The 17371-nt window shown below is 43.9% G+C and overlaps 1 protein-coding gene across 1 annotated transcript in view; it reads left to right on the top strand.

Annotated features, from left to right (window-relative positions):
- The first annotated feature begins 2492 nt into the window (after positions 1–2492).
- Positions 2493–17371, top strand: part of BBS5 (Bardet-Biedl syndrome 5) — a 137655-nt gene continuing 122776 nt past the window's right edge. The window contains exon 1 of the mRNA XM_069225288.1: positions 2493–2640. Within this exon, the coding sequence (XP_069081389.1) occupies positions 2579–2640 (62 nt within the window). The 5' untranslated portion in view covers positions 2493–2578. The remainder of the gene's footprint in view (positions 2641–17371) is intronic.

Genomic DNA, 17371 nt, shown 5'->3' on the forward strand with positions numbered 1-17371 from the left:
GTAACAGAACCTGGTGAGAGCCCCACAAGTCACCCCATCTTAGATTCCCCTAGGTGCCAAGTTTTAAAAAATGCGCAGGTTTGGCAGGTTTCCCTAGGTGCCGGCTGAGCTAGAGGCCAAAATCCACAGCTAGGCACTTTGCAAATAACAGCTCTGTTTTCTATGGGAAAATGTCATGTGTCCAGGTTGTGTTTTGGGGGTTTTCCTGTCACGGGCTAGGCCTACCCACACAAGTGAGGTACCATTTGTATAGGGAGACTTGGGGGAACGCTGGGTGAAAGGACATTTGTGGCTCCTCTAAGATTCCAGATCTTTCTGTCACCGAAATATGAGGAAAAAGTGTTTTTTTGGCGGAATTTTGAGGTTTGCAAAGGATTCTGGGTAACAGAACCTGGTAAGAGCCCCACAAGTCACCCCATCTTGGATTCCCCTAGGTGTCTAATTTTCAGAAATGTGCAGGTTTGGTAGGTTTCCCTAGGTGCCGGCTGAGTTTGAGGCCAAAATCTACAGCTAGGCACTTTGCAAAAAAAATGTCAGATTTCAATGTAAAAATTTGATGTGTCCATGCTGCATTTCCTGTCGCGAGCATTAGGCCTACCTATGCAAGTGAGGTACCATTTTTATTGGGAGACTTGGAGGAACACAGAATGGCAAAAACAAGTGTTATTGCCCCTTGTCTTTCTCTACATTTTTTCCTTCCAAATGTAAGACAGTGTGTAAAAATAGCCTGTTTAAGAAATGACCTGTAATTCACATGCTAGTATGAGCACCCCGGAATTCAGAGATGTGCAAATAACCACTGCTTCTCAACACCTTATTGTGTGATCATTTTGGAAATACAAAGGTTTTTTTGATACCTATTTTTCTCTCTTTATATTTCAGCAAATCAGTTGCTGTATACCCGTTATAGAATGAAAACCCATTGCAAAGTGCAGCTCATTTATTGGCTCTGGGTACCTAGGGTTCTTGATGAACCCTATGTATCCCCGCAACCATATGAGTCCAGCAGACGTAACGGTATATTGCTTTAAAAAATCTGACATCGCAGGAAAAAGTTACAGAGTAAAACGTGGCGAAAACTGGCTGTTTTTTTCACCTCAATTTCAATATTTTTTTATTTCAGCTGTTATTTTCGGTAGGAAAACCTTGTAGGATCTACACAAATTACCCCTTGCTGAATTCAGAATTTTGTCTACTTTTCAGAAATGTTTAGCTTTCCGGGATCCAGCATTGGTTTCATACCCATTTCTGTCACTAACTGGAAGGAGGCTGAAAGCACAACAAATAGTCAAAATGGGGTATGTCCCAGTAAAATGCCAAAATTGTGTTGAAAATTTGGGTTTTCTGATTCAGGTCTGCCTGTTCCTGAAAGCTGCGAAGATGGTGATTTTAGCACTGCAAACCCTTTTTTGATGCCCTTTTTAGGGGGGAAAAACACAAGCCTTCTTCTGCAGCCCTTTTTTACCATTTTTAAAAAATATATATATATATTCACTGTATTTTTACTAATTTCTTGGTCTCCATCAGGGATACCCACAAAGTCTGGGTACCTCTAGAATCCCTAGGATGTTGGAAAAAAAGGACGGAAACTTTGCGTGGGTAGCTTATGTGGTCAAAAAGTTATGAGGGCCTAAGCGCGAACTGCCCCACACAGCCAAAAAAAAGGCTTGGCACCCGAGGGGGAAAAGGACTGGCAGCGAAGGGGTTAAAGGGTGGCATGTATGCTTGAGCCAGGGAGGCGGTCTGGGTCCACATGGAGCGTGCTGTGGACCGAAGGTTCTTTTATAATAAAGGAAGCATTGCTTCTTTACTGAACCACCACTATCCAGACATATTCTCGAGCAAGCGTCTAAAGTGTTTCAACACCTAGTTGAAATTACAATAAAGCGCTACTTCCGTCGGAGAAAACACTGCGAGTGGAATTTCATGAGGAGTCTACCCTACAAAAGTTCCGTCAAGCTAGGATCATGGCTTAATTAGGAGCAACTGAAAGATTTGAAGCATGAAAGGCAGTTTAGACGCCATAACTGCGACTAGGATTTACTTCCGGGTAAAAATACTTCAGAAAAACCGTGAGTCTAAGTGAAAGCGCCCTTCAGGCGCACATCGTGGTTGCCATTTTGAAGCAGTAACTGGTTTACTTTATTTGTAAGAATAACGCCCGGTTTCGGATTTATATAATAAAATAGTCTGGTAGTAAATAGTAAATGACAAAATTACGTTAGCTTGATAAGAATTAAGAGAGTAATTTAACGTTTAAAGGAATATGTAATATGATCAGAAACAAAAAAATGGTGTACAGGAAACCTATGTATGCAAGCTGAAAAAAATACTGATTTGCTAATTGGTCAGAATTTCGTTAGAAAACTGTAACTTGGAGTGACTTCTGTAAATCTAATTCTTCTGGCAGATCTTGCATTACGTGCACGCGAGAGGAAGATGCCGTCAGTCTCATTTCTCTGTCTTTAACGCCGTGTACAGAGGTTTTCCATAGATTGACCTAGAGGGCACCCGTAGTTAGGTTGCCAGGATACGAGGCTTGAAGCTGCCAGTGCTGCGCACAGGACGATCGCTGAAGATGTTGTCTGTGCTTGATGCGCTCTGGGAGGATCGGGATGTTCGCTTCGATATTTCCCCGCAGTAAGGGACAGATACATTGCTCTGACATTGCATCATCTGAAAGCTTAGGACATCTGGCCCAAATATAGTTCACTGCATGGTGCACGGTGCATTTGCGTTGTTCGAGCGCACCGTGTTCACCATCTCCCTTAGGAACTTCATGCACATTAGAGTGGATTATTTAGCAGAAGGGTTCCCATTGGCAGAATTAGTTGGGTTTTGGTTATGTATTCACGCCCCCATTCCAAAAGAGAGGGAGGAGTTGGTCGCCCCGCAAAAGCAAGGAGTTACCTACAGCGTTACTGCAGGTGCGCAGGCTTTATAAAACGAATTCCCTAATCAGGCTCCCCATAGGCAGAGTACGCAAAGTTAACTCCAATGAGGAGAAGGTGTATCAGAAACATATTATGCAAACACTACAGACTACGCAGGTTTAGGTTTTTCAAAAAGTTGGCGACCGCTCCGTGCTCATTAATACAAGTTAACTTTGAATAGGTTAATGAGGATAATACCTGTGCCGCCATCAGACACCATCAACAACTCGCAGAGATATGGGAAGCTAGGTGATATGGGCAAGAAAGTGAAGGGGACTTGTTCGGCTATGATGTTTGTAAGAATTTGTGTAGTTCATTCGGGCAGTAGAACAAGTCATACATACTGACCTCATAAACATAAAACCCATTTACAGAAATAATATGTTTGCGAAAGCGTATGTGAGTATCATGGTAGATTTTGCTAGTAGCGTTGGTCGAAATTGATTGGTGTTGTGTTCACTCCACACGATTTCGATAAAAAGAGATGTCTTTATTTAAGTGTAAGATCAAGATGCAGGCCCACAAAGATGTTTTAAGCTGCTTCCCACATTTTCCAACCGTTCCTTCACCACCCACCATTCCATTGCATGTTCGCATTCCAGTCATGGTGAACTATCTAATATTCCACCCCAATGAAATAATAAAATGCAATGAACACAACAATTGGACGTAAAGACCACCTCCTGTCATATCACAAGAGCTGCTTCTTCGCCCAGCTCGCCTTTCTATTTTCTGTGCCCAGTTCACTCTCTTTCATGTGACCTCAGCGCACCCCTCCCTTATTCTGCCTAGCTTTTCTCTGATACGACCACCAGCTGCTGCTCTGAACGCCCACCTTCAACTGGGGTTTACCTGAAACTGATCAGTAACCTCTTCTTGTTACGAACGGAACTACTGTGCCCCCGGTTTTTCTTACTCCCTTTGTCCCAGCTAGTAGCAGCTATACCTCTCGGCCTGTTGTGACAGCTCTCTTACTTCATCAATCCTTTATTCCTTTCATTCTCACTTTTCACTCTTTCATCTTGGCTTCCCTAGCCCCTCAAGACTTAACCGCTCCCCACTTTCCTCTAGTTTCCTCCCATTCCCCACAATTCACTCTTCTTCACCACAGCTCCTTTCTTGTTTCTTTACTCCACCTTCGGCTGCCGCTTTCCTTCACCACATCTCGTTTCTTCCTCCTTAAAGCTGAAATTGAGTTTTCCTTTCATCCTTTTCCCCCCACCCTCTCCCAGCCTAGTGCTTCTTTCTCTCTTCAGACCCCTCCTTTATGACCAAGTTCCCCTAACTTTAGCATGTCCCTGCCACTCTTCTTTCATTGCCCAAGCATCCCACAGATCTGGTGGCATAAAGTCTTTCCTAAATGCTAACTGCCTTAGTAAATATGGGACGGGAAGGTTTCTACAACAATTTACTTTGTAAGCTAAGCATCGAATGGCCACCCCACTTATTTCTGCAAAAACGAGCAGCCGAGCACCAGCGCTTGTCCTGAATTGGCACACTCTGAGCTTTGCCATTTCCACATCTTCCTGCCTCTTTACTGCAGAATCCAAGATTTTGCAGGTGACGCATTGTGAAAACAAAAACACTTTTAGGAAGTACAGCTTGAGTTTGGATAGTAAAAGCGTTAGCAACTGCATAGCTATTTCTGTCGTGTCCTTTCCTTGAATGTTTTATATCTGACTACTGTAAGGTTTTTTTTTACGAGGCTGACAGTATGTGGAATATCTTTCATATAAGCAGTTTTAAATGAATGGTCTGGCCCTGATGAAAATAAGTCGTGATGTCGAATAAGGGAAACGCGTTCCAAGTTTGTACTTGTTGTACCCTTTTGTGTAATAATGAATCACCAAAGGATCCCCTTTTTAAAAAATCTATACGCTATGTTTTACCCCTGTAAAATTAAAAACAGTGTTTCTTAAAATGGATGCTTTATGCACACAGTGCAGGCAGGTGAAGGTGGGCTGGGGGTGCATGATTCGCTGTATTCTCACATGTTTTTGGAAGGACCAGTCTTGAAATGAGTAAGAGTTGAGACCACAATATTATGCTCTACTCAATGCTTGAATGCTGTTACCATGGTGAATGACAAGACAAAGGAGAACAGCATATCTTTTTTGTTTGCTCACTTCTACCACATTTACGTATTCCTGATCATTAAAAAACGTGGTGCTAATTGATGGAATGGATATATTAAATTGACATGTGTAGGAAAATGGCTCCCTGTTGCAGTAAACCCCCCCCCCCCCCACACACACACTTTTTGCCTGATATTGATGCTGACTTGACTGAGAGTGTACTGGGACTCTGCTAACCAGGCCCCAGCACCAGTGTTCTTTCACTAAAACTGTACCATTGTTTCCACAGTTGGCACACCCCTGGCACACATATAAGTCCCTTGTAAAAGGTGTGAGCAGGGAAGGTCCCTAAGGGCTGCAGCATTTGTTGTGCCACTCTAAGGGACCCCTCACCTAACACATGCATACTGCCATTGCAGATTGTGTGTGTTGGTGGGGAGAAAAAGGCAAAGTTGATATGGCACCCGCCTCTGGATGCCATGCACACAAAATATTGCCTGTGGCATAGGCAAGTCACCCCTCTAGCAGGCCTTAAAGCCCTAAGGCATGGTGCACTATACCACAGGTGAGGACATAGCTGCATGAGCAATATGCCCCTACAGTGTCTAAGTCCATTCTTAGACATTGTAAGTACAGTGTGGCCATATTAAGTATATAGTCTGGGAGTTTGTCAAAACGAACTCCACAGCTCCACAATGGCTACACTGAATACTGGGAAGTTTGATATCAAACTTCTCAGAATAATAAACCCACACTGATGCCAGTGCTAGATTTATCACAAAATGCACACAGAGGGCATCTTAGAGATGCTCCCTGTATTTTACCCAATCCTTCAGTGCAGGACTGACTGGTCTGTGCCAGCCTGCCACTGAGGGACGAGTTTCTGACCTCCTGGGGTGATAGCCTTTGTGCTCTCTGAGGCCAGAAACAAAGCCTGCACTGGGTGGAGGTGCTTCACACCCCCCCCCCTGCAGGAACTGTAACACCTAGCAGTGAGCCTCAAAGGCTCAGGCTTCATGTTACAATGCCCCAAGGCAATCCAGCTAGTGGAGATGTCTGCCCCCGGACACAGCCCCACTTTTGGTGGCAAGTCCGGAGGAGATAATGAGAAAAACAAGGAGTCGCCACCCTCCAGCCAGGGCAGCCCCTAAGTTATCCTGAGCTGAGGTGACCCCCACCTTAGAAAATCCTCCATCTTGCTTTGGAGGATTTAGCCCAATAGGGATAGGGAAGTGCTCCCCTTCCCAAAGGGAGGGAGCACAAGGAGGGTGTAGCCACCCTCAAGGACAGTAGCCATTGGCTACTGCCCCCTGACCCTAACACCCCCCTAAGTTTAGTATTTAGGGGCAACCCTGAACCAAGATCATCAGATTCCTGACGACCTGAAACAAGAAGAAGGACTGCTGACCTGAAAACCCCACAGAGACGACGGAGACAACAACTGACTTGGCCCCAGCCTGACTGGCCCGTCTCCAGACTCAAAGAACCTGCAACAGCGACGCATCCAGCAGGACCAGCGACCTCTGCTGATTCAGAGGACTGCCCTGCAACACGAAGGACCAAGAAACACCAGAGGACAGCGGCTCTGTCTGAAGGACCAAGAAACTCCAGTGGACAGCTGCTCTGTCTATTCTACTAAAAAGAAACCATCTTTAAAGGGACTCCAGCCTCACTCCTGAAGCGTGAGTCCCCAACACTCTGCATCCAACGCCCCCAGCTCGTGTCCAGAAGAACCAACACTGCAGAGAGGACCCCCAAGCGTCTCCAGCGACGTGGACACCCTGAGACGACCTCCCTACACCCCCACAGTGCCGCCTGCAGAGAGAATCCAGAGGCTCACCCTGACCGCGACTGCCTGGTAACAAAGAACCCAATGCCTGGAAGAAGCACTGCACCCGCAGTCACCAGGCCCGAGAGAAACCAACCACGGGTGCAGGAGTGACCAGCAGGCGGCCCTCATCTGTGCCCAGTCGGTGGCTGGCCCCAGAAGCCCCCCCTGTGCCCTGCTTGCATCGCCAGAGTGGCCCCCGGGTCTATCTATTGATTTCTATCTAAAACCAGACACCTACTTTGCACACTGCACCCGGCCGCCCCAGTTCCGCTGAGGGTGTATTTTGTGTGCTTGCTTGTGACCCCCCCCCCCCCCCCCCCCCCCCCCCCCAGTGCTCTACAAAACCCCCCTGGTCTGCTCCCAGAGGACGCAGGTGCTTACCTGCTAGCAGACTGGAACCGGAGCACCTCTGGTCTCCATAGGCGCCTATGTTATTTGGGCTCTACCTTGACCTCTGCACCTGACAGGCCCTATGTTGCTGGTGCTGGGTGTTTGGGGTTGACTTGAAACCCCAACGGTGGGCTGCCTATGCCCCGGAGACTGAGCTTGTAAGTGCTTTACTTACCTGCTAAACTAACTTGTACTTACCTCCCCCAGGAACTGCTGATTTTTGCAGTGTCCACTTTTGCCAAAACTGTGAACATTACTGTTTTAATTCAAAGTTCCATATTTACCTATGCCAAGTACCTTACAGTTTATGTACTTGAATTCTGAATCTTGAGGTTCTAAAATAAATTAAGAAAATAATATTTTTCTATATAAAAAACTATTGGCCTGGAGTTAAGTCTTTGAGTGTGTGTTCTCATTTATTACCTGTGTGTGTACAACAAATGCTTAACACTACCCTCTGATAAGCCTACTGCTCGACCACACTACCACAAATTAGACCATTAGTATTATCTAATTTTGGCACTATCAACCACTAAGGGGAGCACTTGGACTCTGTGCACACTAACTCTCACTTTGAGGTAGAATATACAGAGCCAACGTCCTGCAACAAGAGCTTGGATAAAAATTATTGAAGGCATTTTAGAATGTTATCATTTGTTGTTTGACTTTTTTTTGCATATGTTATTGAATTTAAATTTCGGGGACTAAAAGGCTTGTTGGATTCCTGTTATTTATGCAGAATGTCTTCCATACTTATCGAAATTGAATAAGATAATTATTATCACAAACGTAAAAAGTATGCACATTTAAGAAGTAAAAAAAAATTGTCACCCTCGTTTACCATGGCTAATTTATGTCTGTTCATTAAAATTGAAGTACTTCACCAAGACAAAAACAGTTGTGTCAGAATATGTTGACAGTTTGCCTTTGCCAATCAATGAAAAACGATCTCAGTGTAGTTTGTATGTGCCTACTTTACTAGCGATGGAACAAGAATACCCAGGTAGTTTAAATTGTGTACAACCCAGGAAGCTCAGAGGCAGGTGACATCACCAGAAGGCACATCAGAGGACAGCTTGTGTGGCAATTGCTTTTTTGTGTTGTCAGACGCAGTATCTCAAGCACTTACATTTCTATTTTTGACTGACATTAATCTGCACAGTACAACATTAAAAACAAGATGAACGTTTGCACTTCAGTCCCATGCTAACCTAGGTTTTATTTTAAAACCGTAATCCTATAAAGAGCTTAAAATTGCCAGTTTAAGATGCAGCGACCACGTCACAATCTGCTCAGCAAGACCTATTGCTTCAGCTGTCTTAAACGGGATCAGCTTTCTAGTGAATCTTTTTATTTTATAATAAACTTAATATTTAATTCGGACAACACAAACTCTGTCACTAATGCCCACATGCGTTCCACGTGCAGGCATGCAGTTAAAGTCTTTCAAAAAGATTTGTTCACATCGGGCAGAGGGTGCGCTTTAGAAAAATAAAAGCTGTAGTGGTTATTGACCTGCTGAGTAGCCGGTGCCAAAATTAAGGGTGACTGTAAAGGACCTCTTTTGCTGGAGTTTATTGGATTAGTTTTTAGGTCTCACCTACACAGCACCTGCCCTGTGCTGCGAGATGTATTGTCTAAAATTCAGTCAGCTTACAACCCACCCACAAAATACTATTAGTTTTCTTTGTCACTCTCATTTTCAATCTTTCAATTGCTTACCTCCCCTAGGCTTCACTTCCATTCTTGTGTAGCTCCTTCCTAGAGCATGGACTGGGGCCACTTTTGTACTACATCGTCTTTTTGCAATACACTATTTTTCTTATTTTATAAGCCGGCATTTCAGTATTATTCCTGGATGTGCAGTGTGTTTTCCTACTTTTAGCACAAGCAAATGGCTTCTTATTTCGTTTGCTTTCACCCTGTCTTCTGTCTCTATTGACGCTTTAGTTATACACCCATAACTCTACTACTCTTGGTCAACCTACTTTATGCCACTCTACTCTGCATCACTCCACCCTACGGCATCATACTCAATGCCACTCCACTCTATGCCACTCAACTCTACAGCACTCTTTGTACGTCACTCTGCTCTTCTTTACGCACTCTCCTCTAGCCAATCCACCACACACAGTGCCCCTCTAGGGCTCTCTACTTTATGCCACTCTAGTCTATGCCACTCTACTCCATTTTGCACCACTCTTCACCAGTCCACTCCGTCACTCTACTCCATGCCACTCTACTCTACTTAGCCCCACTTTACGTCACACTTCTCTACTCTTCTCTACGCCACTCTACTCCACTCTGCGTCAAGCTCCTTTACACTATATCACTAACTTTTAGCCATACTGAATAGGATCCAAGCTTCTGTAAAACCTGGCTAGAATACATTGGTGAAGACGTATTGGTTTGTCAATTCTTGTTTTTGAATTTCTTTTTATTGGAATTTAAGCAACTCCTAAAAAAATAAATAAAAAAAAAAAAACATTCCCAGTACACAACAGTCCATTGGCATCCCGTATATAGGGTTACACATTTTTTTTTAAAACTTGTTTTTATTAGCAGTTGCATATTATAGGGTATGACATGATGGCCTAGGTCACATGACCGCATCACTGTACATGCCAACACAGTCTTCCATCAACAGAAACAAAGGAAACCATTGGTCCACTAATAAGGGCTGTGGGCTGCTACAGTGGCCACTTCCAGAGAGACACATAGCTACATATATCGGTCATATAATGTGCATCTCTGCATCTATATTAAGAGTTAAAAGTATGGTACTTAAGAAACCAAAAACAGCCTAGGCAACAAACATGTGAAATAGATATAAAAAAGTGTTACACATTAACACTTAATTGGTCAAGCCATGCTCCAGCCCCTATGTACGTAAATTAGATAAGATCAATTGTGTTTTTGGCAGTATTTTTGTAAAGTAATGTATATTGTGTGAAGCACTCAAGGGAGTCTATTATTGAGAGTGCTGACCAGTTTTAGCAACATGGCAACCCAGTTAGCCCAGTCTTCGATTGGCTTCTTGTCTCTTCTTGAGGATTTCATATACTGTTCATCTATTATAGCCCATTTCACCAAGTCTTGTTCCCATTATTCAAATTTTGGCGTAAACAGGGGGACCTAATGAACTGCTATTCACATTTTTGCCATGACTGTGTCGAACGAAACTAGTCTTACTTTAATTTTGTAATTCTTCTTTGAGTTTATTGGATGAGTTGACAGCAATTTTTGCAGGAAAAAGTTGGGTCTAGTGACAAAATATATCCTAAAATTGTATAAGAAAACACCTTAAGTTTTTAAATATTTGCAAATTTCCACACTATAATAGAATCAACTTATAACCTGTTTTTCATCGTTATGTGTGGTTTAAAATACAATACAATAGGGTGATCGAATAACTAGGAGACTACTACCAAAAGAAAACAAAGCGAATAAAGCAAACACAAATGTGAATCCTTACATGCACACGCAGCCTTAGGGCCTGAGGGATTTAGAACGCGACAGATGGGTTACTCTGTCACAAGGGTGACAATATCCTGTCCGCCAAAATCTAAATCCCATTATATTCTATGGGATTTAGATTTCGTCAGATGGTACATCATCACCGTTGTGACGGAGTAACCCGTCCAACGAGTTCTAAATCAGGCCCTAAGTTTTTGTCCAGATCAGTGACATCAATATTTTTTATGTGATGGACAGAAAAAAGGTTGTACAACAATGAATCCATAGGTTGATGCTGCTATGTGAAAACTCCTTCAGAAGTTGCACAGAAAAAAATCTTATGTTTTTGCATTCACACAAGTCCAGATTCGTAAAGATACTGATAAGGCCATGAAGCACTCTGACCTTCTATAGTTCCTGGGTGTCCTACTGAAGGTATATGGTTGGATGCTGTAGTTATAATAAGCCCTGTTTGGGAGATGTTGACTGAGGTGCTTGAGGTTCGAAAACATGTTTGAAACATGCTGCAGTGGATGCCACATGCAAAAACAACAGATGATGAACGGAATGCAGAACAAATCAAACTTTCACCCCAGTCACAGATCTGGGGTTAATCCACCAGTTTTTTTTGTTTGCCATGCCAATCCAGTTTGGACCTAGCCATATACAAATCAGTCTTGCCATGGGAACAGTCCAGCCCGAACTGCCAGGCCAGGTCCTCCCTGGGCCATAAACGAGCATCCTTGGAGTGGTTTCAGGATATCAGCCTTCATCAGGCATGCTAGCTTGAATCTGGTGGCATAGCAAGCACAGGGCCCACGTCTGGGCATACCCTTCCCACTTGGGGCGACAAACACAAAAACAACATATGATGGACGGAATGCAGAACAATTCAAACATTTACCCCCAGTCACAGATCTGGGTTTAATCCATCAGTTTTTTGTTTGCCATGTCACAGTGTATGCCACAGCAATACACATAGAGTACTGAAGCAAGTGTGAGAGAAGTACCAGCTGCAATTCCTATTTACTAGATGGAAAGGATCAAAATCAGTGGCTTGTGTCTGTAATGATGAGAAGCATAATTTTTAAAGATACCTTTTATTGTTTGCAGTTGATAAACAGCAAAACACAAAAAGATTCAAAGAAATGACAGCCATCCCCAAACATTTGATATGAAGTAACAGGTTTTCGCAGTTCAGACCCCACAAAGATACATATGTATCATGCCCCAGTACTCTGCTTTCATGGCAACATAGGTGCTGCAACACTAAAGGTGGAAGGAACTTGCACCTATTCCTCATAGGAAGTGTCCTGCAACCCCTCCCATCCCACATACTTACTCAGAAGCGCCCCTCAAACCTGCATGTCCACCTCCAATTCCTCATTATGTTGACATTTTTTGAGGCATACTTCTTCCTCAACCGCCCACTCGTTTACATCCCTCACCCATCTGTTTACACTGGACCCAGCCTGCCCCATCCAGGTAATTGCAACTCGTCTCTTGTCTAGTAACAACAGCAAGTACCAGAATTTAAATTATTTTTTTTGCCCTTATCCTGTTTAACATCCCCAACAATCAAACAACCTGGGTCCAAATACTGTGGTCTCTGGCAGTCCAATAGACACCCAAAATGAATTTACCATGGAACAGTACCATGCAAGGCGCAAGAAAGAAGCTACCGGGCCCCGACACCGCCTGCGCCTCCTCAGAGGTGATAAAATCCTCATATGGGTACAAGTCTCTAAGGGTGTTGCAGCTGCTCCCAACCAAGCAGTAACATCCACCCACTCAACAAGTGTACGAAAGGCTGCTTGGTCCCAAAAAGTAAACTCCAGAGCAAAAGGGCCTGAACCCAGCACTACCTTGACAGCTCTCTCCCATAGAGACGCCATGTGCCTAATTAGGTATGATAACCGGTGTTGGATCCCACCCTCCCGAAAACAAAAAATGGGGGAGAGTAACAGCACATGTCTAATCCGCCAATAGCGATTCCTCCCAGTTAGCCCCATCTGACAACCATTAGGTGGCGTGCTGCAGCTGGAAGGCCAAGTTATACATCTCTGTATTAGGAACCTTCAACCCACCTCCTAGCGTGGGCAACAATAGAGAATCACATGTAACCCTGCTTCTCCTGCCCGCCCAAATAAGCTTTGTAAAAAGAGAGTCTAATCTCCAAAATGCCGCCTGGAACAGAGTATCAAACGAATGCTGCATAGTGTGCAGGCACTGGGGAAAAAGCACCATCTTAGCCACAACCACTTGACCCATTAGGGATAGTGGGAGGGTGTTCCAAAATGTGACCAAAGCTCTCAGACCATTATTGACTCTATCAATATTATAATGCCTTCCGTTTTGGAAGGTGTGCACCACCTTAATCCCTCAAGTAACAGAAATGATCAGTTTCCCATCGTAGGGGCAGGGTGGGCAGGTAAGCTGATTCCCTGTCAGCCAGCGCACCCAACGGAAACAGAAGCAATTTCCCTTGATTAATTTTAAGGCCTGTGAGCTCCCCAAATGTACCTAAATATTTCAGGAGAAGAGGTAGGGACTTCCAAGGGCCGTAAGATAAAAGATGGTGTCATGTGCATAAAGGGACACCAAATGATTACCATTACCTACTTGAATCCCCATTCCGGTATCGTCAGCTGACCTTGAATCCCAGTGGCTCAAGCACCATGGCAGAAAGGAGAGGTGATGGGGCAGCCCTGTCCCGTACCCCCACCCACGAGTCAGAGCACAAGCGACCAACTTTCCCCCGGCTATTGGTGCGGTATACAGCAGACACACCTATGCTGAAATTGCACCCCAAACCCCATTTCCTCTAACACGGTCATGAGATAATGCCAGTCCACAGCAGTGGTGTGGAATTCCTGTAGCCCGGATGCCCAGGACAATATTGTTTGGGGTCAAGGACAACGGGGTTTCGTGTTTATTTTGTTCTTGGGACAAGTATGCCCAACCCCCTGCAGCACAAACCCTTTGGCTGCAAGTTTACAGGAAAGGGAACTGTTGAGTTAATATTTGTATCCCTGTAAATGCTGTTCGAACTTGTATTCAAGGTTCAATAATGCAGTGCCTTTATTAGTAAGATGAGTGCTTTAAATAAACGTTGTAAGCTCTCACTGAACTGCTGACAGCGGTTCCAGTAAAAAAAAATTATACACACATTTGAAAAGTTTAACAATATGAGGCTACATATAATGCTCCCACAGTGATCTCTGATTAGATGCAAATGTTTTCAGAAGCTTGTAAGTAAGATTGATGATTCTTTGCTTTTGAAATAAAATGTTCAGAAAAAAATGCAAATAGGAAAACAACTTTTTGCTAAATTACTGTGAAACTTTATGTACTAGTTGTTCGAAGTATAATTTGGTAAAATGTGTTGATGCATGCTAGTATTTCCCAAAAATATTCGTAATGGAAAATTAGTTTAACCATTTTCAACAGGATTATGGGAAACATGAAAATGAGCAAGCACTGACAAAGCCAACTGATCCAACATTGGTGGTCAGTCTTTTGGTTTTGTCAATGCATGTCTTGTTTTGACATGGCTTTTGTAAAACGTTAATGTTGTGGGAGCTGCCAGGCCCTCACTGTTGTAACAAACATTGGCAAAAAGCAAAAACAATTTTTGGTCTCAAAAAGCACGTATTGCCACAGTAGTTTCTTGCACTGAGAAAACTACTTTTTGTGCCAATATGCTAATTGTGGAACAGGAGCCCGCTGTCACTCACATTAAAGCCAGCCGATAGCTGGATGGAAGAGTTATTGAATTTAATAAAAACAAAATGTCTTGGTTATCGCCAGACCTAATTAGGGGCCCAATTCTTTAAAAAGAAATCACAAAAGTGCCCCCATGGTATATGTCTTTGCATTACTTCAGAATTATGACTTTCATGAATTCACAGGAGTAGACCAGGAAATCGTACTTCTAGAAAATATGTGTAAACTATATTTCAGCACATGCAAATATGCATGTGTAGATATGCTCATGCGAAAATCTATTGAGCGTTTACAAGTTCACTTTCCCTCCAACAACTTTTTTCTCAGTGTTAGAAAAACTTCTACTTCTGCCCTTGTCAGTAGTAAATTTCCAACCTTTCTCATTGTGTGAAAATATTAGAGAAGAGTTCGCAAAAATCCTTAAAGCATGCAAGTTAGTAGGCTTGCACAGACTCCAAGGGATTCCAGCCCTGGAACTATTGCTTACTGCTTCCTCCAGCCCCAGTACGTACTTCTGCGGAATGGTGGCCTAAATAAGGAAATCGCTAGTATTCAGCCCTACTATAGTATTAGCCCTGGCATAATCAGAGAGGCTAATATTAAAGCACTTATATAATGAGATTGCTGTAATAATGTGTTGCCACACTACAAGGCACCAAAGGTACAAGTACATTTCTTTACAGGGAAAGTAGATTTATAAAGCAACCTGTAGATATTTTAATAAATTCCACACCCCTACCACAGTATTGAATGCCTTAGCAATATCGATAGATTCCACCACCAGCTCCTCTTCTCTACCCTCTACTTCATGAATAGCATGCATCAGCCATCTCAAGTTCATGGTAGTGTTACACCCTGGAATAAAACCGCAATGATCCTCATGGACCAATTGAGAAATCACTGGGTGCAGTCTAAGGGCTAGGACCTTAACCCCTTCGCTGCCAGGCCTTTTCCCCCTCAGGTGGCAAGCCTTTTTTTGGCTATTGGGGGCAGTTCACGCTTAGGCCCTCATAACTTTTTGTTCACATAAGCTACCCACGCCAAATTTGCGTCCTTTTTTTCCAACATCCTAGGGATTCTAGAGGTACCCAGACTTTGTGGGTTCCCCAGAAGGAGGCCAAGAAATTAGCCAAAATACAGTGAACATTTTGTTTTTTTTCAAAAAAATTGGAAAAAGGGCTGCAGAAGAAGGCTTGTGGTTTTTTCCCTGAAAATGGCATCAACAAAGGGTTTGCGGTGCTAAAATCACCAGCTTCCTAGCTTTCAGGAACAGGCAGACTTGAATCAGAAAACCCAAATTTTCAACACAATCTTGGCATTTTACTGGGACATACCCCATTTTTACGATTTTTGTGCTTTCAGCCTCCTTCCAGTCAGTGACAGAAATGGGCATGAAACCGCAACATTTCTGAAAAGTAGACAAAATTCTGAATTCAGCAAGGGGTAATTTGTGTAGATCCTACAAGGGTTTCCTACAGAAAATAACAACTGAAAAAACAAAATATTGAAATTTAGGTGAAAATATCTGCAATTTTTCTCTACGTTTTACTCTGTAACTTTTTCCTGCAATGTCAGATTTTTTAAAGCAATATACTGTTACGTGTGCTGGACTCTTCTGGTTGCGGGGATATATAGTGCTTGTAGGTTCATCAAGAACCCTAGGTACCCAGAGCCAATAAATGAGCTGCACCCTGCAGTGCGTTTTCATTCTATACTGGGTATACAGCGATTCATTTGCTGAAATATAAAGAGTGAAAAATAGCTATCAAGAAAACCTTTGTATTTCCAAAAAGGGCACAAGATAAGGTGTTGAGGAGCAGTGGTTATTTGCACATCTCTGAATTCCGTGGTGACCATACTAGCATGTGAATTACAGGGCATTTCTCAAATAGATGCCTTTTTTACACACTCTCTTATAGGAAAAAATGTAGAGAAAGACAAGGGGCAATAACACTTGTTTTGCTAATCTATGTTCCCCCAAGTCTCCCAATAAAAATGATACCTCACTTGTGTGGGTAGGCCTAGCACCCGCGACAGGAAACGCCCCAAAACGCAACGTGGACACATCACATTTTTTTAAAGAAAACAGAGGTGAGCATTTCTCTTTCGATCACGCTGGAAGCACTGCTTCAAGCGCGATGGGGGAGGCTCTGTGATGCTGACGTCACGGGGGGGGTGGGGGGATGGGGGTTGAAGGGGAAGGGATTTCCCTTTCAGCCCTGACCTGGGGGGGGTGGGGGGGGCGGCCCTCGGGGGGAGCGCTAGCACTTCCCTGAGGGCCGGTAGTTGGACGTAATGGTTACGTCCATGGTGCCACACGGGCGTAGCCATGGACGTAACCATTACGTCCATGGCGGGGAAGGGGTTAAAAGAACCTTCATGTCCATATTTTTCATCGAGGCAGCAGCACGAGGCTTCAAAACCATAGAGCTACATGAACAGGGGCAGCATGCTGTTGTCACAGGCCTCCTTATACTGTACACCTCAAGACGCCACTGTGTGAGGACCAGAGAGAAAGCCTGCTAAAACTCACAGGGGAAGCCATATCTCCCGGCACCTTCCCCCGCCGGCAGGCAAGCAAGGGCCATCTTGACCTCCTCCAGGGTGAGATCAGCATCAAGTTCTTGGCCCGCCACAGCCCCTAATCTTGGAATCGGCAGAGTTGCCAAAAAATCAGTAATACGCTCTGGGTTCGTCAGCAGAGGGCAAGAATACGCTTGTTCCAAATGGTCTCTATGGGTCTTTTTACAATATCACTCTGTGTGTACTCATTTTGCCCCTGGGCCACCTTAATATGTAGAATAGAGGCACATGGTGCCTCCCAAAGGAGCACTCATGCCAAAAGCTTCCCAGAGCTGTCCCTTCCCCATACAGTAAATGTCGATAAGGCTTCAGGGTGTAGTCTTTCTCTTACAGATTCTACCTGACGCTGGACCCCCATCTCGTCTGTCGGCCATCTA

This window comes from Pleurodeles waltl, chromosome 3_1, assembly GCF_031143425.1.
Source record: "Pleurodeles waltl isolate 20211129_DDA chromosome 3_1, aPleWal1.hap1.20221129, whole genome shotgun sequence".
Lineage (NCBI taxonomy): Eukaryota > Metazoa > Chordata > Amphibia > Caudata > Salamandridae > Pleurodeles > Pleurodeles waltl.